General features: G+C 46.1%; 1 protein-coding gene across 4 annotated transcripts in view; it reads left to right on the plus strand.

The window, feature by feature from the left end:
• Positions 1-24,118, plus strand: part of LOC147731260 (UDP-glucuronosyltransferase 1A5-like) — a 629,871-nt gene that overhangs the window by 322,094 nt on the left and 283,659 nt on the right. The window contains exon 1 of one of the 4 annotated variants that reach the window (XM_086956275.1): positions 7,958-8,970. The exons of the other annotated variants lie outside the window; for them this stretch is intronic. Coding sequence (XP_086812401.1) covers positions 8,101-8,970 — 870 coding nt within the window. The 5' untranslated portion in view covers positions 7,958-8,100. Of the gene's footprint in view, positions 1-7,957; positions 8,971-24,118 lie in introns of those variants that run through there. 4 annotated transcript variants of the gene reach the window in all.

Genomic DNA, 24,118 nt, shown 5'->3' on the forward strand with positions numbered 1-24,118 from the left:
AGAGTGTGGTGCTGTGGTCGCTGCCACAGACTTGGTGTGACTGCCATTCAGGACTCAGGACACAGTTACACATGTGGGATCGGCTTGTGTTAAAGAAGGTTTGTGCGACTACGTGTTGCCGGCCTTGCATATGGAAATATGCCTCAATGATCAGAGGGTGTCTGGTGCTGTGGTCGCTGCCACGGACTTGGGATCACTGCCTTTCAGGACTCAGGACACAGTTACACATGTGGGATCTGCTTGCGTTGAAGACAGTTAGTAGCACCATGTGTCGCCGGTCTACAACAGTGTAGGCCAGAGGTAGCGGTGGACAAGGGCCCAAAGTCACATGCATACGTTGGTGGGCCCACCGGCCTGTGTAGTGCAGGTTCAGTGGCACCACGTGTCGCCGGTCTTCCATAAGTAAATATCACTCACTGATTAAAGGGAGTCTGGTGCTATGGTCGCTGCCACTAAGTTGTGGTTGCTGCCATTCAGGACTCAGGATACAGTTACACATGTAGGATCGGCTTGTGTTGAACAGGGTTAGTTGGCACCACATGTCGCCAGTCTTCCACAGTGTAGGCCAGAGGCAGGGGTCAGCAAAGGCCCACACCCGTGTGGCGTTGACTTGAGCTGCACAGATTGTTTAAGAGAATGTAATGGGTTAATAAGACCAAATGCTCCCAATTTGCATTGCTACTAATCCTGAATTGTGAACGTGCTAAGCCCAGTGTAGGGTGGAGGCAGCGGTAAGGATGGGCGCACAGCTATGTGGCGTTGAGTTGAGCTGCACAGTTAGTGGCACCTGGAGCACTCAGTGTGTGTGCCCTCTGCAATGATACGTGGTCCCGGCGGGCCGCACTGGGAGCAATGTCTTTTGTCTAATGAATTCTGCCCTTATAAGGCCACTTGGCGATGACTTATGGTGCAGTGAGTTAGTAGCACCTGAAGTACACAGCGTGTGCACAGCCTGCGATCATGTGTGGTCTGTGCCTGCCGCACTGGGAGCAACGTGTCTTGCATACTGGAGTGCGTCATCTGCAATCGCCACTGCATCTGAATTGTGAGCCCTGCTGTCCGCAGTGTAGATCGAAGGCAGTAGTCGGTTCAGACATAAGTCTGCGGTGCTGTGCTGCTGTGTTCGCAGGAGGCCTGTGTCGAGGAGGCCCGCGGTCATGGCGGCAGCCACGTGGGAGGGTGAGTGCCGCCACTCTGGGAGACTCGTTGGTCTTCCCACAAGTGAACCACACCCAGGGCCTGGCCTATTTATTCATACTCCTACGCTGGAGTGGCGTATGTTAGACCAGCCCACTCCGCTTCCAGGGGGAGACAGCACAGCTACATGACAGCGATCTTCCCACTGCCTGAGGTAACATGGTTGCATCCACTGTGCACTACACTACAAGTATCAATAGTATATCCCCACATGGAGTGGTTTGTGCTTTGCATAGTGAGGTCTGTGCAGCACATCAGCGTTAGGGGGTGAGGTTCTGGTGGCGCTGGGTGCTGTGGCCTTGTTGGGTGTCGCAACTGCATGATCAGTAGCTCTATCACGTGTTGGTGTTTAGATGTGGCTGTTAGTTGGGTCCAATTCACGCTGTAGATAGTCGACATCCTTACACCAGTTAAAGGTTGATGTTAATTTGTTACTGCTAACTCGGCTTATCGCCTGCTTTTTGGATCGCATTGCAGATTTGGCGGGTCATTAAAAATATGGGGAAGCGGTGTTTTTTTTTTTTTGTGCACAGGAACGCCTACTTTGCATAACATTAGCGTTAGTTGTGGCTCTCGTTTGTGGCGATTTTATTGGCGGAAGGTATTGATGGAAAAGTGGTGAGATTCGCAGTTTTCACCAGGTTGAGAATGGGATGATAATTAAAAAACACAGAAAAAAACATAGGTTTAATGAACATTATAATTAGACATTAGCATTTAAAAAACCTTTTGAATTCACTGAAAAAAACATAGGTTTCAGGCATGTTATAGTTAGAAATTAGCATTTAAAAAACCTTCGAAATTCATTGAAAAAAACATAGGTTTCAGGCACATTATAGTTAGAAATTAGCATTTAAAAAAACCTTAGAAATTCACTAAAAAAAACATATGTTTCAGAAACGTTATAGTTAGTTGGACATTTCACTCATAGAAAACCATTGAAATTCCCCTGTTATAGTTAGTTGAGCTAACTATAACATGCGCATCCGCAATGCACTGCCGATGACGTCACATATTACATCATTCATGACATGGTCAGTGGCAGGTGAATTTCTATGGTTTGCTATGAGTGAAATGTCCAACTAACTATAACGCCCCTGAAACCTATTGTTTTTTCAGTGAATTTCTAAGGTTTTTTAAATGCTAATTTCTAACTATAACGTGCCTGAAACCTATGTTTTTTTCAGTGATATATATATATATATATATATATATATATATATATATATATATATATATGTGTGTAGATATTTTTATATTGTTTGTAGAGGTTCTTCCTTCAATAGAGCGCCATATACATGTGAAACGAACTGCTTATAAACTCACAAATCTAGTGAAAAACAACATTAATAAATTAGGGACCTGAACACTCCTTGAATGAAGGAAATTGCTGAGGTGTCCCTTCATCTGAACAGGTATAAGAACCTGTAGACAAGCATTCAAGGGCTCAACCTCGAACATACACTCCTGAATATAAGGGTTGTTACATTTGTACAGTTATTTGGGGCGAAAGCAAATGCATATATCCGTGCAAGAAAGGCTGAAAATCATGTACGAACATAGTAGGAAACAAAGAAACTTACAATCGACCTTTTTCCGTTAATATCTTTTTTATTTCAATCAAGTAGCTGTTAATTGTGCTGTTTTTCTTTCTTTTTGTATTATTTTACAGCAATGTTTTTTACATGTTTTTAAGTCTAATTCAGTGGCATGGCGTATCTAGACCTTTTGCCCCCCCCCCGTGGCGGTCCCTGCATTTGCCGCCCCGAGATGGCCGCAGGTAAGGGGGGGTGCTGGCGATTCCTGCGTTTGCTGCCCTGCGATGGCTGCAGGTAAAATCGGAGGGGGAGGGTCCGCCACCTCCAAAACTTGTTCTGCCCAGGATGTACCACCCCCCACCTTGCTACACCAGTGGTCTAATGGTTTAAACTGACTATGGGGCAGATGTATCAAAATACCTATTTGCGATTCTCAAATAGCGATTTTTTGAGAATCGCTATTTGAGAATTGCAAAATGGTATGTATGTAAAAATTCGCTATTTTTTTGCAATTTCTTTAAATTCTTTAATTGCGATTAGCAAATTGCTAATCGCAATTAAGGAATAATTTCCCATTCATTTCTATGGGCCAGGAGGCCCATAGGAAGTAATGAGAAGTTATTCTCAATTTGCGATTCGCAATTTGCTAATCGCAAATTGAGAATAATTTCAAGGGTGCAAGGGTGTCTTAAGGACACCCTGCTGCACCCCTGAAATTTACATGTGTGCGCATATGGCGCACATACATGCCCTAAGGGCATGTATGAGCGCCACATGGCACCTTTACAAATGCCAAAAAGTGCATTTGTAAAAGAATTAGCAAATTACCACCAACTACAAGTTGGTGGTAATTTGCGATTTCTTAGTGTAAATTCGCAAAACTTAATTGCTTCTTACATAGCATTTAAGGAATCGCAATTTGCGATTCCTTAAATGCTTACGCAATATTAAGGAATTGCAAAATTTGCAACTCCTTAATATTGCGATGTGTTTTAGATGATACATTGCATTTACCGATTTTGTTGCTAGTGCTGCTTTTTACCGAATCGCAGCGTTTGCGACAAAAAAATCGCTTGATACATCTGCCCCTATGTGCTTTATTAATAAATCTGAATCACTATTTTAACACCAATTAACCCTCTTGCTCCCGGGTGGCCTTCTTAGGACGTCTGGCTGCAGAAAGGATTGTCAAGATGACTGGGGTTCTTGTTCTAAGTCATTGTTCTAGCTCAAGGCAAAATTCGATATCCCGCTTCCCCATCCAGGGTCCTGGCAACCACTACTTCTCTTGCGAGGTTTAAAAAGTTCCTTTTAATCATGCTCCAGATAATCTGGTTGTCTAATCAACATTTGGCTCTCTTTTTATGATCTATACTCTTATCACTCCTCGTTTTCACCTTCTAGCTTCTCACTTTTGCAGCCTTATTTTCTATCCATTCTTGGTCTACTCCTTTTACCCTTTGATGGCATCATAATCCTCTCCCCTGTCTCACGTGCTTAGACCAGGCTTCCACATCTGTGGGCATCTGGCACATTATGACTTCATTACCTGCTTTGCCTCCCTCCACTTATACATTCCCTTGCTTGGAGTACTTATCAGTTAACATGTGTTGTGTATCCCTATTTCCTTTTATCACATGCACGGGTATTGCTTTACCTTAACTCTAGTAACTTGCATCTGAATTGTAAAGTGTTTCACTATCACTGGGCCTCGCCTGCGCTCTAATAAAACACGAAAATGAATACAAATAAAATAGGTATGAAGCACTGCCTGCAGCCTTGAGGTGTGGCGTGAGGCTAAAGCGGAAAATGGCAGACATTGTTTGCCAACAGACTCGGAACAGAACAGAGGAAGATGCCAGGACCAGTTCAGCCAGGGACATCGGCCCCTGGTGGTACATGCCACGTGGCAGATTCACTGGCACAGCCCCAAGTACTAAAGCACGTACATTTATCTGAGGCAGATGCAAGTCAAGTGGCCCCCGTGGCGGGAACTAGAAAACAGCGGTTGCTGCTTCAGTTATGGCCAGCAGAGGGCACCCCCAAATCTTACACACTAAACATCTTTTCTCTTTATGGCAGGTAACTCGGAAAATGAAATTCAGTCTACATTATTGGCATAGCACGTGGAAGCGTTTCTAGGTGATTCCCTACAGCAGCAGAGGTTGTACCTTTCAATGAAGCAGCTGGTACCCACGTCACCTAATTGGTGGTGGTTGTTTTTCACTGACATATTCCTCGGACGCAATTTCCTCCTTTGCATCGGGCCTCTTGGCGCTCTTGCCAGACCACTGTTTTTGCAGCAGCCACTGCAATTGTGGTGAGATACGAAATTACAACATTTCAACCCCGCTTTATATTATTGGGGGATGTTTTAACTTTCTACAATATATTCCAGGACCCGAGCTAGAAGTAGCAAATACGCCTACAGAACGATTTTGGGGAAAATAAACTTTGCCCAAACGCTCCAGGACTGCAGTTGTATTAGAAAATTTGCCGTCGCAGCCTCCACAAAGCTTCTGCTGTTCTGAGGGCACAACTGAAGCCAAGAAACTCTGCTATCTATCGATCGATCGATCGATAGATAGATCGATGTTGTACTTGTTTTTATTTCAATACTGCACAGACCTCACATTACATGTTAACCCTACTGTTTGCAGTGCGTCAGAGATGGTTAATGAAGAGACCACCAGTTAACATTTACTCCGAAGTAACTGTACATAGTATCACAGTGGTCTGCATGTGTGCCCAAATACACTGGGGTGGTGGAGTGAGCTAAAGAATGATGATGATGGATTAAACCCAGATTAGTTGCCTGTGGATGAGTGTTTGATTTGCTCAAGCTCTCCGTCCATCATCCCCTTTGGTATCGCTTTGTTCGCCCTAAGTTGGTAGGGTATGCCCAGACGTGGGTCCCTTGTTCACTTTGCCACTGGATTCAAGCTAGTCTGGCTGATGATGGCTGATTAGCCAAAAACTGGTCCCAGGATGCTTGTTTCCGGTCCAGGGAAGACATGGCTTGGCAGTTCGGGCTGGACTGTTCCTATGTCTGAACTGGGGTGGTGGAGTGAACTGAAGAATGATAATGGATTAAACCCAGATCAGTTGACTGGGGGTGAGTGTTTGATTTGCTCAAGCGCTCCATCCATCATCCCCTTTGGTATCGCTTTGTTCGCCCTAAGTTGGCAGGGTATGCCAAGACGTGGGTCCCTTGCTCACTTTGCCACTGGATTCAAGCTAGTCTGGCTGATGACGGCTGATTAGCCAGAAACCGGTCCCAGGATGTTTGTTTCCAGTCCAGGGAAGACATGGCTTGGCAGTTCGGGCTGGACTGTTCCCATGTCTGAACTGGGGTGGTGGAGTGAACTGAAGAATGATAATGGATTAAACCCAGATTAGTTGACTGGGGGTGAGTTTTTGATTTGCTCAAGCTCTCCATCCATCATCCCCTTTGGTATCGCTTTGTTCGCCCTAAGTTGGCAGGGTATGCCCAGACGTGGGTCCCTTGCTCCCTTTGCCACTGGATTCAAGCTAGTCTGGCTGATGACGGCTGATTAGCCAGAAACCGGTCCCAGGATGTTTGTTTCCAGTCCAGGGAAGACATGGCTTGGCAGTTCGGACTGGACTGTTCCCATGAGGCACAGGGTCAGACTGATTTGCATATGGCCATGTCTGAACTGGGGTGGTGGATTGAACTAAAGAATGATGATGGATTCAACCCAGATCAGTTTACTGGGGGTGAGTGTTTGATTTGCTCAAGCGCTCCGTCCATTATCCCCTTTGGTATCGCTTTGTTTGCCCTAAGTTGGCAGAATATGCCCAGACGTGGGTCCCTTGCTCACTTTGCCACTGGATTCAATCTAGCCTGGCTGATTACGGCAGATCAGTTGACTGGGGTGAGTGTTTGATTTGCTCAAGCGCTCCATCCATCATCCCCCTTGGTATCAAATACCCCACCCAGCAGTTTTATTGATGGGCGCATGTTATCTATGTGGCATGCAGAACAGTCCCCACAGAGAAGGAATATGCGCAGCATTAAATAACATAACTTTGTAGTAAAAGAAACAAAGAAAAAGAGAACCTGGCAGGCTGGTGGCGGGTGTCTGCCCCGGAAAGTAACAGGATGCCCAAAGGAGGATTATAAAGTGTCAGGCAGAAAATTCAGAATGTACAGAGGCAAGAGCCTCTCAGCTCTCCGGAGTGTGTCAGAGTGGGGTGGTGGTCTTCAGGAGTCATTACCGAAACAGTACAGTTTGCGGGGATAATGTTGGCCGCTATGTCGGGCCCCCATCAGTGGCATGTATGGGAAACTGGCACAATTGCATTCTGCCGAATCTACAGCCTGTGTCGTTAGCCCACCCCATTGTTAGCCTAGTCACCAGCAACTCAGCAATATATTTAGAGTTACCCTATGTTCATCCCCTCGTCTGCAGAAGTGTGAGTTGGCGGAGTATGTGTGGTAGTCTGAGAACAGATTTCAGCTTAATTTTCACTTTTCTTTCGTCCAGGATCCTTCCATCTGCCCTCTTGGGTGCCTGGCCTGAGTATACATAGGCAGCACTCTTTTAAATTAAAATATAAAAGTGCTGGCAGTCACTATCCATAGTACCTCCTGGCTCCTGAGAAGTGCTGGTGCTCTCCCATTAAATGTATCGGAGCAGTGCTGAGAAGTGCAGGGACTCTTTCTTTCAAATTAAAGAAATGCAAGTTTTCAGTAACAGACAGTACCTGCCCATTTAAAGCACTGATTGACAGCACATGCAAAGTAGTGGGCCAGAACCAGGCGTTAAAGAAAGTTCTGACCAGTTGCCAGTGCAGAGCATGGCACCAATAAATATGCTCCCTCGCAGAATACGGACTGGGGTTCGGTGGCAGCAGCAAAACACTTGTTCAAGCTGGACAGATCCCCCAAAACAAGCAAAAAGCAAAATAAATGGTATGCAACAGCAAATGTTAGAACCCATTTTAGGCAGTTATTGCGAATAGCGAGGAGTCTCCCGTTTGGAGAGGTACAACATTAAATGCTAACTCATGCCTCGTGCTAGAATTACACAAGTAGGTTAAAGGTCACAGCAGAGGGGTGAGGCAGAGCTCAAAGCCTCTGTGTGTTGCATGCTCTTCAACGGGCAGGTCCCCGCAGCTGCAGGATGACTCACGTGTCCCAGAAGGCCTCACGATCCACCCCTTTCTGCCTTAATCTTTTGTTGGCATGTTTCCAACTTCTACAGATGTCAAACTACTAACCGGTTGCAAAGAACACATTTTACCTGCACAGGAGCCTGTTGGGGAGGGGTTTGCACTTTGCACGTGATACAATAGATGTGTAAGAGTGATTCTGAGCAGTTCAGGCAGCATCAGAGAGGAGATGGCGTCTTTTCTGTGCTCCATTCGTCCAACCATTGGTGCTCTTCAAGTCCTTCTTGTTGTGTCACTCATGGCTTCGGTCAACTGTGGGAAGCTGTTGGTGGTGCCACACGACGGAAGTCACTGGCTCAGCATGCGCCTCGTGGTGGAGGAGCTGGGGAGGAGAGGCCACGAGGTGGTGGTAGTCGTGCCAGAGATCAGCCTAGTCTTTGGTGGCTCTGAGGGGCACGCGCTGAAGACCTACCGAGTACCGTTCACCAAGGAGCACTTTGATGGCACCCTCAAAGCTGTAGCATTTGATGCCTTTCTTGAGCACCCCCCACTGCAACAAATTTTGTCCATCAGGAGGTTGATGACTAACGTCACTGGCATGATGGTCGCTGCCTGCGAGCACCTCCTGCATGACCAGGAACTGATGGCGTATTTGCTTTCTATGGAATTTGATGCTCTATTAATGGACCCCTTCTATCCATGTGGCACAATTGTTGCTGAGCACCTGTCTCTCCCCACTGTGTACTTCCTTCGTACTATCCTTGGTGGGATGGATGAGACAGCATCCCAAAGCCCTAGTCCTTTCTCATATGTTCCAAAGGCAATGTCTGCAAACGCAGATCATATGACATTCTTTCAGCGAATACATAACCTGATGGTGGCGCTCTCTGACTACTGGCTTTGCTATACCCTTTATTCTCCATTTGAACGTCTGGCTTCCACATTCCTCCAAAGGGAGGTGACTTACAAAGAGCTGTTCAGCCGAGCATCAATCTGGCTTGTGCGATATGACTTTGTCTTTGAGTTCCCGCGTCCTGTCATGCCCAACATGGTCTTCATAGGCGGTATCAACTGTGCCAAGGGAAAGCCTCTGCCTCAGGTAAGCTCCTCAAGTTCAGCATCAATTCATAGCCTTAAGTCAAGCATAAATGAGTTAGAATACATTTTTTCCATGCAGAAGTTCCACTTATTCATGGGTATATATTTGTGAATTGGGTTCTACAAGAGCAGACTGAAGCGCAGATCTGATAAAGTTGTGATCGATTAATAGATAGTAAGGTGATCAATAGCAGTAGCACTGGTCCTTGGGGTATGGAAGGTGCTGCAGAACCCCTATGAAACCAGAAAGAGTTTAGATAGAGAATGAACAATGAATAGGGCTGTCATATGCTTTTTTTCTTGCAGCATGTTTTGTATTTTTAAAGATAGACTGTCACATATGCCCCATTCTTTTAGTGTGGTGATGATATTGGCCAGCAGCCCACTATAAAAATTGATGCAGCGTCACTGAAGGTAACCTTCCAGAGGTTCTCCATGATTAGAAAGTGGCCATTGACTGGGGTTGCCCTTCTGTTCTTCCATTATTGAACTATGAAGTACCACAGCTGCTTGTGCCATACACTCCAGCCTCACTGAGCTAAGAGTTGGACTTATGTGGTTTGGCTGTTGTTTTCAAGTGGATACTAACTTTTTTAATTCAGAGCCAACATTATCCTTCAAGGTCAGGTAAACCATAGACATAAATAGGTGCTTAGGAACCAATCCCAGACCCTTACAGATGTATGCTGATAGCAGCTTAAGTTGGGTGACTTCCTTCATCAGTATCCAGCTGTTGCGCTTTTTGGCACTAGAGTGCTGTGGTTTAAGCGCACTAGCCTAATAAGGAAGTGTGCAACATGGTTGTGGGTCCTTTGCAGCGTAAATATAGGTGTTGGTATGAAGCCACTCATAGATGTTAATTGTAATTGCATTTATGTAGCGGTTACTACCCCTGACGAGGCATTGAAGAGGTTTTTAGGCGAGTAGCACGCTACTCTGAAAACAGAATGGATCAGTTGTGAATAGTATAGTGAAATATGAAATTAATTTGAGCAGTGGATATGTTAGTCTGTTATTTTGATTGAGAAGAATAGAAGAGGGAAATGTTTGCTACATCTAATGAGGTGTGGAAGTGCTTTTTGGCGAGTATCATGCTACTCCAGAACCCAAACAGGGTTAGTGGTGAATTAGTCTAGGGAAATATTAAATTCATTTGAGCGGTGTATATGTTAGTCTGTTATTTGGATTGAAAGGATAGTTGTGGGATGGAAGAGACAAGGGTTTGGATTTATATAGCGCTTGCTACCCCTGATGAGGTGTTGAAGCATTTTGGAGACAAACAAACAAATTTAGAAGCACAGCCACCACAGGGTGAATACTTAGGGACCCAAAGAAGAATATCTGGTCTGAAATGGCCAACAGGCACAAAATGAAAAATCGCAGAAATGAGCCGTACCATCCACTAATGGACCGTTTTCCTACAGCTGAGACCCAAAAAGAATAGAGAATTGTGGGCCAGAGTGGTCAGTAAGGTGTAGCTGAATGCTTACAGAGACCAAGGGCAAACGCTGCGGAATAGCCAGCTTTAGATTATACAAGAAACAAAGTTGCTTGGCCAAAACCAGTCCCGCCTCAAACAGAGGAACCCCTGCAAGAAAACAGATCAAATAAGTAAGATCTTCTAAAAAGGAGGCATTCAAGACTAAAAGCACTAAGCATGAATAAAGACAAAGGAAAATGCTCAAAATCGGAATTCAACATGGGGCGTCTCTTAATGTCCAGTTAGGTGCAGAGTAAAGTACTGATAGGGTGGATGATGGAAGTCCATAAGACGCATGCAAAAAGAACAATTGATGGACAGAATGCAGAACAATGTCATACATTCCCCAGTACAGAGATCTAGGCCTAAATCCATCGTTTTTTTTGTTGCTCACCATGCCACTCCAGTTTGGACCCAGTCATTTGCAAATCAGTCTTGACCCTGTGCCCAGTGGGAACAGTCCAGCTCGAACTCCCAGGCCAGGTCCTCCCTGGGCTGGAAACAAGCATCCTAGGACTGGTTTCGGGCTTGAAGCCCTCATCAGCCAGAATAGCTTGACTCCAGTGGCATGGAGAGCACGGGACCGACGTCTGGGCATACCCGTCCCACTCGGGGTGACAAATGCAAAAATAAACAATTGATGGACAGAATGCAGAACAATGTCATACATTCTCCCCAGTACCGAGATCTGGGCCTAAATCCATTGTTGTTTTGCTCACCATGCCATTCCAGTCCCAGGATGCTTGTTTCCGGTCCAGGGAAGACATGGCTTGGCAGTTCAGGCTGGACAGTTCCCATGAGGCACAGGGTCAAGACTGTACTGGGGTGGCGAAGTGAGCTAAAGAACGATGATGGATTCAACCCAGATCTGTGACTGGGGGTGTGTTTGAAAAGTTTCAGCGCTCCGTCCATCATCTCCTTGTGTTTGATTTGTTCACCCTAAGTTGGAAGGGTATGCCCAGATGTGGGTCCCTTTCTCACTTTGCCACTGGATTCAAGCTAGCCTGGCTGAAAAGGGCTGTAAGCCCAAAACCAGTCCCAGGATGCTTGGTTCCGGTTCAGTGAAGACATCGCTTGGCAGTTCGGGCTGGACTGTTCCCATGAGGCACAGGGTCAAGACTGATTTGCATATAGCTGTGTCTGAACTGGGGTGACAAAGTGAGCTAAAGAACGATGATGGATTCAACCCAGATGTAAATGTAAATGTATGTGTCTTGTAAAGCGCACTGCTGCCCTGAGGCGTCGTGGCGCTGTAGACCGCTGGGGAACCCATCCTGGCTATCCCTGTGAGATGGTCCCTACTGGGTATCTCCAAGGTGAAACCAGGCATCCCCGGCGAATGTGGGGGGCCATTGTAGAGATGAGGCAAGCTAATGCCCAGAGTTGCCGAGTGTGATCCCTGGTTAGAGTAGGCACCAAGGCGAGAATTATCGAGTCCGCTGACCCTGGTCCACGACCCTGCTGCGTCGGGAATTGAACCCTGGTCCCGGGCCGTTCTCTGCTTCCGGGTCTGCTGCCTCTAACCAGTGAGCCACACCACTCCACTGTGATCTGTGACTGGGGGTGAGTGTTTGAAAAGTTTCAGCGCTCCGTCCATCATCTCCTTGTGTTTGCTTTGTTCGCCCTAAGTTGGCAGGGTACGCCCAGACGTGGGTCCCTTGCTCACTTTGCCACTGGATTGAAGCTAGCCTGGCTGATGAGGGCTGTTAGCCCGAAACTGGCCCCAGGATGCTTATTTCTGGTCCAGGGAAGACATGGCTTGGCAGTCCAGGCTGGACTGTTCCCATGAGGTACAGGGTCAAGACTTATTTGCATATAGCTGCGTCTGAACTGGGGTGGCGAAGTGAGCTAAAGAACGATGATGGATTCAACCCAGATCTGTGACTGGAGGTGAGTGTTTGAAAAGTTTTAGCACTCCGTCCATCATCTCCTTGTGTTTGCTTTACTCTATAGGACACTCCAAAGGACAAAAATAAGGAATACTGATCTTCAAAGCAGTTAAATCTCAGAATATGTGAGGCAAAATTCTAGATAGAAAATATAACATCTACACAATTGCAGCTGCAAGAAAAAATAAAACTACTTAAAACAAAAATGGAGGTGAATGAGATCCAAACTGTAGATAGATAAGCAACAGGTGAGAGTAAAGTACGAGAAACCAATAAGATGAAGAGAAGGAAATAGGACTGTTCACAAGCAGTAGAAGCGGGAGCCAGAAATAAAGAGATGAATGAGGACACGAAAAGCTCTGGGCTCCTACTACAGACAGATAAATCAGTGGAACATGCGCAGAGCTTAAAGAGAAAGGTAGCAATAATGTAGGGCCAAAGGCCACATCCCAGGCAAAGTGTGAGCCATGGTTCTGAAGAAGTCTAGAAATGCAGCATGTAAACAGGCCAAATTAAAGACCTGAATTAAGTTAGCAAAATAGGCGTTACAGTTTGGGCGTGCAAGCAACAATATAAATAGAGACTCGGACGTGGGAAAAAAGGCCAAATAAAAATATAAAAGAAAGATAAACACTAAATCAACCTGCCCTGGGCCCACAGAAAAGTAAGCAAAGTGTCAAAGTCGTGCGGAAAGGTCCACCCGCAGCAATCTCAGGAGGCAAAAATGCTTACAGCTTACTTGCAGGTCCCAGGAACAGTTACAAGGCCCAAAGCACAGTAGGGGGCCAGGTCCCATACATCCAACGTGGGTGGCACTGCAGTTCTCTAGTCTTGGTGTGTCCAGTGCAAGAACTAATGTGGTCCATGTGGATCACTATACAGAGGATTCGCCAAAGGAAGCGATCGTGGCGGATGGCAATCTTCATATACCTGTTCACCTGAGTTACGAATGATAGATCAGAGTCCACAATCATCTTGAGGACCAGTTGCCTTAAGGATGCAACTCCCAAACCTAAAAGAACTTGACAAACCTCTCAGCCCAAGAGCTCAAAAAGAACCTTAAATCAGTGTATACAAGAAGCACTAGAAATTGCCTTCTCTTCTGCTCTAGACAGCGTGAAATCTATTCCGATGTCAACCCTCCAGTAGAGTGCAGAAAAATATCCTAATAAAATCTAGCAGATCTCGCTCGAAAAAGACACAACCCTCAGGCAGAAGCAAGCATCAAGAGGAACTCGGGGGCGTGAGCAGGAAAGAAGAAACATAAAGTAAGGTAATGTCATGTCCATGGAAATTCAACAGCTCATCTTCGTGTGCTTACTCCTGCGTGAAGTCGGTTATAAAAAAAACAAAGGAGCCATTAAAAACAGTGACTATAATGGGGATCGAATCCAGGTGCATTCCGTGGCCGAGGAGCACATATGCCATTGGTGAGGGTGCGAATACCAACCTAATATAAACTAGAGGATGTAGCCTCCTTGCTTCATGTCACTGAACCAAGTGGACTAACACACCTGAAGACAACGAATGGCAAAAGCACACTCGACAAGAACCATAAAATGCCAATAGACCAGATTCAGACGGGAGACTACTGATTTTTCAACCCAAAAATGGCTTTATTTGAGTTTTCTCCCGCCTGAAATTGCATTTTCTATAATAAAAGTCAAAGGGGAATTTTAATTCTCCCGATTTTTTATTGTAAATCTCCCACGTCCCTGTCATAAAATGTTGGCATATATGCTAGAACGGTGTTACTGGTTACATCGATCATCAGGGAACCGAGGTAAGTGGAGACATGTAGGGCGAGCCTGATCTGCACCCTTCCCAAACGGAGCGGAGCTCTCAGAGTCGCTCATCCTGTCCAGGGTTTTGCTTTTCATTCCGGGAGTCGTGACCGTACAAGTCCCATTGTAAAATGAAGGCTCTAGTATCAGCATGCAAAGAATCATCCTAGAGTCTAGACTGTATGAGTTACTGGCGGACGAATACGAGAAACCTCACAGCTTCACCAAACTAAAAGCTGTTTCCTCCAAGGGCCTTTATCGAAGTGGGATGGACCAGTTAGAGAGATGCGCAGTAAAAAAACACATCTCACAGCAGCCAATTGGTATATCGGGACTGTTTCACTCGCCATTGTGTTCAGCTGAAACTGGTTTGAGGCGGGAGGGGGTTGCTTGACTCAGATTTCTGCCCTCTGCCCCTCCTGCCCTGCCCCCTCCACAAACAGAAAATTCAAACGTATAAGGAGGGCCAAAGGGCGGGCGTTTGCCTGAAGCAAATGAGGCCCCCGCCTCACTCTGAACGTACGTGTCACGTGCAGAACAGGTTACAGCCCTGTGCGCGAGGAGCTGCTCTGCCCGCCACGGACAGCACACGGTGGGATACTGACCCCGCGGTTTCTGCTGCCAGAGCTCCTCCCGCAAATACTCCAGCAGAAACGTGCACCGAACATTGTTTCGGCAGAGGGTGAAGACCCGGAAGTTGGTGTTGGCTGCTGTGTCTGTGGCTGCGACAACCTCGCCTCAAAATTCCGCCGTTACCCAGCTAGCACCTCTCGTCTCGTTCCCGCAGGACCCTAAGAAAAGAGCACTTTCTCCATTCAGCCATGCTCCCTGTCCCAAGTTTTGTGTCCTGGGCTTTGCCTGGGCTCCTTTGCTTGGGCCTCTTCAGCCTCACCGAGGGTGGGAAGCTGCTGGTGGTGCCCCAAGATGGCAGCCACTGGCTCAGCATGCGGCCTGTGGTGGAGGAGCTGCAGCGTCGAGGGCACGAGATCGTCCTGGTGGTGCCGGAGAGCAATATCATGATAGAGACATCGAGCGCCTTCACAGTGAAGACTTACGCTGTGCAATACACCAAGGAATTTTTGGAAACAAAACTCAGGTCAATGGGCCTAGAAGTTTTTAGTGAGAAATCTATTCTTGAGAAGGTAGTTGCTCTCTATCAGCGGATATCCAACATGACCGAGATGATGCTCTCCACTTGTCGCCACTTTCTGGACGACCAGGAATTGATCCGGAGTCTGAAGGAGAGTGACTTTGATGCTTTGCTGATTGATCCAATCTTCCCATGTGGGCAAATAGTAGCGGAGTACCTGTCCATTCCATCAGTCTTCTTCATGCGAGCGATCCCGTGTAGTTTTAACCACGAAGCGGCTCAGTGCCCTAGTCCAACGTCCTATGTCCCCAGGTTTTTCACAACTTACACTGATCGCATGGTCTTTTTTCAGAGATTGAAGAACATGATGATGGGTGTCTTTGAAAGCTTGCTTTGTCGCGCCATCTACACACCATACGGACTCCTTGCCTCACAGTTCCTGCAGAGAGAGGTTACCGCATTGGAACTCTTCAGCGGAGCTTCAGTGCTCCTGCTGCGCCATGACTTCCTCTTTGAATTTCCACAGCCAGTGATGCCCAACATGGTCTTCATTGGAGGAATCAACTGTGCTGAAAAAAGATCTTTGTCTCAGGTGGGTAACATATATGTCTATTATAAAAATGGAAGGAATTGTATTAATGGGTGGGCCGTGGAAGCGACACCTCAATCACATTTAAGGTCCTGGAAAGTCTTTAGTTCCTGGATTCATAATAATTACAAATTGTGAATACCTAAGTGATGTTGCTTAAGAATCATTGAACTCAATGATCCTAGTAATAGCTATCCCATCGATATCCCCTGGGCAACAGCATTAAACGCGTTTGTGAACACGTGTGCCATTACCACGCTTGCCTTTACCACGCATATGCCTTTTACCACACATATTCCTTTACTATGCATACCTTTACAATGATTTTAGTTGTAAAGGCATATGCGTGGTAAAGAGAGTCAGCGCTCTAGATTCCGAGCGAATTGGTGGGGGTGGGAGGTGGTAGAGACTTTGGGGACATCCTTCTGCCTGGACTGGACAATGTTACCTCCTACATCCCCCTCTTCATCTACCCTCACTTCTCCCCCCCCTTATCGCCTCTTCCTAATTCACTACGCTCCATTACACACGCCTCTCCTTTCAACCTCCCCCCCAACATACCCCCTTCTTGCAATACTTCTTACATCCAAACAACATTACCTCCTACATCCCTCTCTTACCCCCTGATCTCCCCCAATTCCAAAAACACACGCAACCCCCCCCCCTCTCCAGGCTTTACACCTCTTCCTCCACACTTTATCCCTCCACTTAACAACCCTAACTCGACGAACAGACCAATAAACACAGACCCTCATCAACTCGCACTCTAGCTTCCCCTACCATTGAACTTGTCCTTTTGTCCCTCATCCTAGAACTCTCCTCTCTTAGAAGCGATATCTCACTCCTTTCTAAAACTGTCTCCTCACACATTGACACCCTCCTCAGCACACCCACATACTGTCAGCCTAACTCTATCACCTACAGAAACACTCCTCCTTCTAACAACCACACAACCTGCACATTACCCAATCAACCCTCACAAGTCGTGACCCCATATAATACCAACATGTCCACACAACCACAACGTGGTACTCAACCAACAACCTCTGAAGCAAACTGTTCCTCTAACCCAGTGGTTCCCAAACTTTTGACTCCTGAGGACCCCCATTGAGTCATCACTGAAAGCCGGGGACCCTCAAGCAATTTGTAAGAGTTACATTTCAAATATTAAAACAATAATTCGAAAAAAATACACACTTGTGCATACAAAACAAATACTCAAAGTACTAAGGATATTGGGGCCAGATGTACGACCATTTCATTTAGCGCCTCCCAATTGGCGACACATGGCAAGTGGCAAATTGCGAGTCGCTAAATGAAATGTACAACAGTGTGTTTAACACTGTTTAGGATTCCCAATGGGGGTCGCAAATTGCGAGGTTCATTAATATTAATGAGCCTCTTTCAATTTGCGAGCCCATTGGGAATGCCAGCCCTCCCAGGTATGGTGGCCTGCTGGGCTCTGCAGGCCACCATGTCTGGGACTGCTTTTAAATAAAGCAGTTTTCAAAAGAAAATGCAGCCCATTTACCATGCATTTAAAGAAAAAGGAAATGAAACATTTTCGTTTAATTTTCTAAGGGCAGGCAGAGGTCCCCGGGACCACTGCCTGCCCTTAAATAATAATTTTGCATGCATTTGCAAAGGGGAAGGGGTCCTCTGAGGACCCCTGCCCATTTGCAAATGCATTACCATCTACTTGCAGTAGGTGGTAATTGCGAATGTTTTGCGACCGCAAAACATTTGTACATGGTTTTGAGACTCGCTATTTGGAAGGAAATGCCCCTTCCAAATAGCAAGTTGCAAAACGTATTTAGCGAGTCGCAAACAAATTGCGACTCGCAAAATAGGCAATGTACATGGCCCAATAGGTTTTTGCATGCGCAAGCGGGTTCGCGAACCCGTTCGCACATATAAAAACGGATCATACATCTGGCCCCTAGCATTTTATTTTGAAGTAATAGCCCCTCTGTCACATGCATTTCATTTGTTTTATAGCATCTCTCATACCATTGTAGGATGCCAGAGCACTTTACATCACACACATATAGAGACATTGAATCCTACATGTAAATCAGTGTGTATATAAAATGTTTAAAGAGTGCTTGGTCTGGAAAAGCACAAACTCAGGATTCAGAACATAACACGGTGGATAGCACTGACTTTAACATTAAAAATGTATTTCCACCCAAATAAACCTTTTTAGCAGCATCAGGATAATGAATAACTGGGGAAAAACATAAGTTACTAACTCGTACCATGCAGTTTGCAAGCAGCTCTTTGATGACAGTTTATAGGTCCCTCTGCTACATTACAATTGTCACTTGTGAAGAGCACAGTAACAAAAGAATCTCTGTGACAAAAGCAGTAACCACGAACCTATGCACATAAAATACTGCGTTTTAAAATGCATGTTACACATTCTTTGCAGTAGGCACATTAACCCTCTGTGCTACATTAGTTAAGTCAAAGCTGCCACTGAACAAAACTCTCCTCACGCTCCAGCAGGTACATTAATCACTGGTATGACCTTGACACTTTTATTGTTGCTGGAAAGCTGCTAATTATACAAGAAACTTTCCTGTGCTTTTAAAACTGTTGCCTACGGACCCCCAGGGAATGTGTCACGGACCCCTGGGGGTCGGCGGACCCCAGTTTGGGAAACACTGCTCTAACCTAACTATCTCTCCATCTCTATCCTCTATAGCTAACAGTTCCTCGAACTTAACTATTTCTCCTCCACCACGGTCGTCCAACGTACCCTCTAGTCATAAATCTTCTATCCCAGTTCTCTTAGAAACTAGAAGACTCCCACTTCCGCCTTCCTCCCCTAGACCACCCCAACAACTTAGATCTATCCCCCCTTGTCCCCCTCCCAATCGCCCGATCCCACTCCCCTATGTTGCACGATGACTAACTGCCGATCCGCCTACTGCCCTACGCATCTGTCTACTATTCCAGTTCTTTTAGGAACAAGCAAACTCTCCCTTCCTCCTTCCTCTCCTAGACCACCCCAACTACTAAAACCTATCCCCACTTGTCCCCCCTCTCTACCGCCAGTCCCCACCCCCCTCTGCTGCATGCTGATTAACTGCTGATCTGCCTCCTGTCACGCTACGGAGATCGCTGAAACCATTCTTAGTGAAAACATTGACATTGCTTTCCTAACTGAAACATGGCTCACCTCCCACTCCACTCCCATCCTCGACCTGCTTATCCCCCCTGGTTATTCTGTCATTAGAAAAGACAGAATCGAACAAACAGGTGGTGGACTCGCCATAATTTTTAAAGCTGAACTTAACATCTCACTCGCCAATCTACAAGACCCTTCTTCCTTTGAATACCTTTGCGCCAATCTCATCATACCTGACTCAGTTCAGTTCAAGAAGTCTTTATTCGATTGATTCATCATAAAAGACATAAATACACAATACACATGAAACATATAAAACCAGTATTAAATCATCGGCATCGAGTTGACTTCTTATAGAGCTATACAAAAATTTAAAAAGGTGTCGAGCATGACCATACTACCACAGTATATACAAAATTTAAACAATCTCCACTAAATTATTTTTAATAAACCTACATCTGATCACCCAAGCCCACCCGAGAAACTTAGCAACCCCCACAACAATAAGCGGATCCAGATTAGTTTTTAACAGTCTCAAGGCTTCCACAGCCGATCTGGTGCCTAGTTGTCTACATACTGGTTTGAGCCATTTGGTTCTGGGGGCTGAGTATAGTGGGCACACATACAAAAAATGATTCAGACTTTCCCCGGTGCCGTGACAGTTAGCGCAAAACCCCGATCTATCGCTTCCCCACTTTTTGGTAAAGTCCCCTATGGGAAGTGAACCACATCTAAACTGAAAAAAGAGTTTGCGGTCCAGAGGTTTAGTAATAATTTCCCAGTACCCTTCTAACTTGGGAGAATCTTTATGTACCATAAACAGTCCAGAAAGACTGCTCGTACTCGTTTTTAAGAAGATGTTGTGCGTCACCCATTCCCAGTAACATTTTTTAAGCTCATTTTTTGATGGGAATTTGGCTGTCTCGGGCGAAGACCACAACTCACCAAGGCCCAGAGATAGTAAGGTAGCCCTAAGATCTCTAAACCATCCAATTTTAGTGGCAACAGGACTATTTTTTACCTCCAGACAAGCTTCTGCATAATGGTGTAGTTCTGGCGTCGTCCACAGGCGTCGCCAGAATGATAAAGGTCGAAATCTTGCTTGGTCCACCACCGAGTGGCACCCCAGGTCGTATAAAAGTGGGATTAGTGGTGTTGACTGAGGCAGACCTGTTGCCATCCTTAAGAACTTGTTTTGGGCATGTTTCAAAGAGTCCAGATTACTTCCACCCCAGAGCTCTGCGCCATATAACACCGCTGATAAAACCTTTCCTCCATAGATCTTCAACAGTGGTGACATAGGCCTCGTAAAGGACCCTTTATGTTCCTTAATCAAGGCTCCGCCCAACTGTTGATGTTTCAGGGTCATGAGCTCGATCTGGTGGGTCCAGCTCAAGGTGTCACTAAAGGTAACTCCCAGATAGGTGAAGTACTTTGTCTGCTCCAGGGGGGTATCCCCCATGGTGACCCTAGCCTTAACCTGTTTATGCCCCCTTAAAACCATAAATTTAGTTTTGGCCACGTTCACCTCCAGCTCATGTTCGCTGCAGAAACTCTCGAACCTCGACAGTGCGTTCTGTAGGCCCTGTCTAGTTCGTGAAATCAAGAGAGTATCGTCAGCAAACATGAGCAGGGGGATTTTCATGCCAGCCAAACTGGGAGCATCCGTGGGAAAGCCGTCAAAGTACTTGGTAACTCTATTGATATATAGAGAAAACAAGGTGGGTGCCAAAACACATCCTTGTCTGACACCTTTCGACACAGGGAAGTTCTTTGTCACCTCTCCGGGTTTGCCCCATCTTACAAAGGCATAGGCCTCTGCGTGGAGGTTCACTATAAGGCGGACCAGAATAGGAGGCATGCCCATTTCTAGTAGGCAATTCCAAAGCCCGGCCCTCGGGACAAGGTCAAACGCAGACCTAAGGTCTACGAATGCCGCAAATAAGTTTCCTTTACCCAGGGTAACCGTCTTCCAGTGCAGGAGCATAAAGCGAAAAGCCTGATCCAGGGTGCTTACATGAGGTCTAAACCCTGCTTGGAGGGGAGTGAGAACGTTATACTCCTCGATCCAGGCCTGGACCCTAGATAGAACAAGTCGAGATACTATCTTCTGTACCGCATCAATAAGACTGATCGGCCGGTAGTTCGATGGAACCGACCGATCACCCTTTTTAAAGATGGGCAAGATCTTGGCACCAGCCCATGAATCAGGTACCTTAGCACCCCTAGCCAGCGTGTTTACCAAATGCAATAGATACGGTACCCATAAGTCTTGATCCTGCTGGAAAATATCTGCTGGGATACAGTCCGGACCGGGCGCTTTACCCCTAGGGATGGCATTCAAGACATTTTCAACCTCTTTGGCTGAAAACACAAGGGTATCAAAGGTTAATGGCCAACTAATGGGAGCTTCCCCAGCACTAAGACAACTAAATTGTTCCTCAAAGTGGGACACCCATTTTAGTTGATCAACAGAAGCAGGGCTGGGACGATCATCCTGAGACTGTCCCCATCTGAGGAGATGCCAAAACTGCTGGAGGTTCCTAGAGCCGCAGGCCTCAGCTAGGAGAGCCCAGCGCTCATCATCCCATGCGGCTTTAGCCCGCCGTTTAACTTCATTATAAGCCTTCCTGCTGGTTTTGATTAGGGCTAGGTTCTTAGATTTTAAAGCTTTAAACAAAAGTGAATGGGACTTGCCGCACTCTTCATTAAACCAATTAGCAGGTTTCCTCGCCTTTCCTAAACCCTTGTTGGCTACATATTTAACAAATAATGTCTTTAGGGACAAAAACAGGCTGGCATGAATGTCGGAAATTTTAGGGATAGTCCGATTCAGGTTATCACACTTATCAAGTTCCCTTAGAGAATTAGAAACCAGAGATCTTATTTTACTACGTGCATTCACATTTACAGCTACCTTTGGCCAACGAACCCTCCTCATATCATTAGGTAATACCATGGCCTCCTGAACGGGATTGGAATGTCGCACAATCGGCCCGGCAAAACTAAAGTCCTTCAGTTCTGCTATGAGTGGTTCGTGATCACTTTCTGGTCGTGGTTTAATTATCATATCCGAAACTATGGGCCACAGGTTTGTGTCTACTAGGATATAGTCAATGCGGCTGCTATGCCTGCCATTGAAGAATGTTGGGTTGCCCATCCTATCCGATCTTGTACGACCATTTAGGGCACGCAGCCCCCAATTCAGACATAAGCCTTTGATGAAAGTGGCGCCTTGGGACCACTTAGTGATCGGAGGTAGCTCAAGTTGTGGAATACCCCACATCATGTCCTCTGCCTCGGTTAGCAACCCATCCTCCCTGCTTAGAGGTTCAAAACAAGTATTAAAATCACCCATTACGACCACATGACCTGATGGTTGGGTAGAGCCAAGGAATTCATCTAAACATGTTAGGGTGGTTGATACTCGACCACCCGGAGTTCCTCTGGCATATACATTAAACAACAAAATGTCCAGCCCACTATTAAATTTCATGCTAATTATTAAAATATCAGGGCAGTCGATATGAATTTCCTTCACAGAAACCCCTACAATTTGACGAACCCAAGTAGTAAGGCCCCCCATAGCCCTGCCTCTTTGGCCTCTAACTGCAGGTTTATTAAAGCTCAGGAAACCTGGAAGAAAAACTGGAAGGGTTGACCATGTCTCCTGAAAAGACCAAACATCACCTTGACGGATGAAGTCAGCCCAGTCAGGTATACATAAACAGGATTCTATACCAGCCACATTCCAACATCCCAAAGTAGTACCCTTAACACAAGCTTGAACACACGGGACTATTGTGTCTATAGGGAGGGGTTCACTGGGTTGAACGGAAGATTCTTCAGACGGGCGTGCCTCTATGATCGACCCTTCCCTTGTCAAGCATATTAACCCAGCCTGAGCAGCTTGCACGGGAGATGTGCCCGTGGGAGAAACAACCATAGATTGCAGTGGGGCAAGAGACAGTGTTGATATGACTAGCTCTCTTGAGTAAACTAAACATCCCTCCTCACAACACTGGTGTGTGACTTTAGAACTTACAACATTACATGGAAGGATACTCGTGTCATCTCCCACACACGGAGTATAAGGGTCGTCATCACTTTTCTCTAGTGCTTGTCAATCATTAGACGACAACCCTGAAAGTGGGTCATATAAGTTTCTCAAAGGAATGTTCCAAAGCTCTTTGGGGTGGGTAGGCCTGTTGGCATAAAGATTTGCTGGAAAAAAGCTTGGAGGCTGCTGTAAGTGTGTGAAGGCTGGTGTTGAGGGAACCATAGGATACGGGGGCTTATTTAAGAATGGCAGATCCAATAGGGCTGGAGGACCAATGGGCTGGGTGTATGACTTAGCCCAGCCCGGCGTTTGTACAGGGCAGTTGTAGCTAGATTGAATATAGGAGCGATACAGCGCCTCTGGGTTAAAATGGGGTCCATGGAAACTTTGCGTGAAATTGGACCATTTAAGGAGGCTTTTGGTGTTTTTATTATTTCTACCAATGAGTTGGTCAGTTGGATTGATCAGGGTCTCAGGGTAGAAATAGCTTAAATTCCTTGTGGAGATCCCTCCCTCGTTGTTTCCCACATACCAATCTGTAAGGTGAGATACAACTCTGTGGTCCCTGAAGTTGATGATCACTATGTCCCCCTCTATGTCCTTAGGGCGCACCCCAACCCACTGACATCTTCTGACCGTAACGATATCCCCATTAAGGTTAGGGGGAAGGGGTCTATTTGTTTTCAGCCAAAAGATGACTTTATTTTTTAAACTTTCATTATTTTCTCTATCCCCTTCCTGAACTGGTGGCACACCTGTCATAACAATAACAAAATTTAGTGAATCTGGGGGCAGATCTACATTTTTCTTCAATGGAAAGGGTTTGTTGATTTTACCAACAGGTTTACCCATCCCTTTCTTTGTCTGCGGTGCTGCTCCCTTAGCAAGTGGTTTGCTGACTACCACACTAGGGTTTGCTTTCACGGGGGGTATTGTTGGAGTAGGTTTAGCAACCACATTCGGTGCTTTCTTTAAAATAGTAACTGCTTTAGTAGCATTGATAGTATGTTGACTGGTAGTGCTAGGTTGTTTGCCAGCAACAAGAGATGAACCGGCTGGTTTATTGGATGAGCCCTTAGTCTTATCCAGGCCAGAGCTATGTGTAGACTCAATGGTCGCCACAA

This window comes from Lissotriton vulgaris, chromosome 2_1, assembly GCF_964263255.1.
Source record: "Lissotriton vulgaris chromosome 2_1, aLisVul1.2, whole genome shotgun sequence".
Classification (NCBI taxonomy): Eukaryota; Metazoa; Chordata; class Amphibia; order Caudata; family Salamandridae; genus Lissotriton; species Lissotriton vulgaris.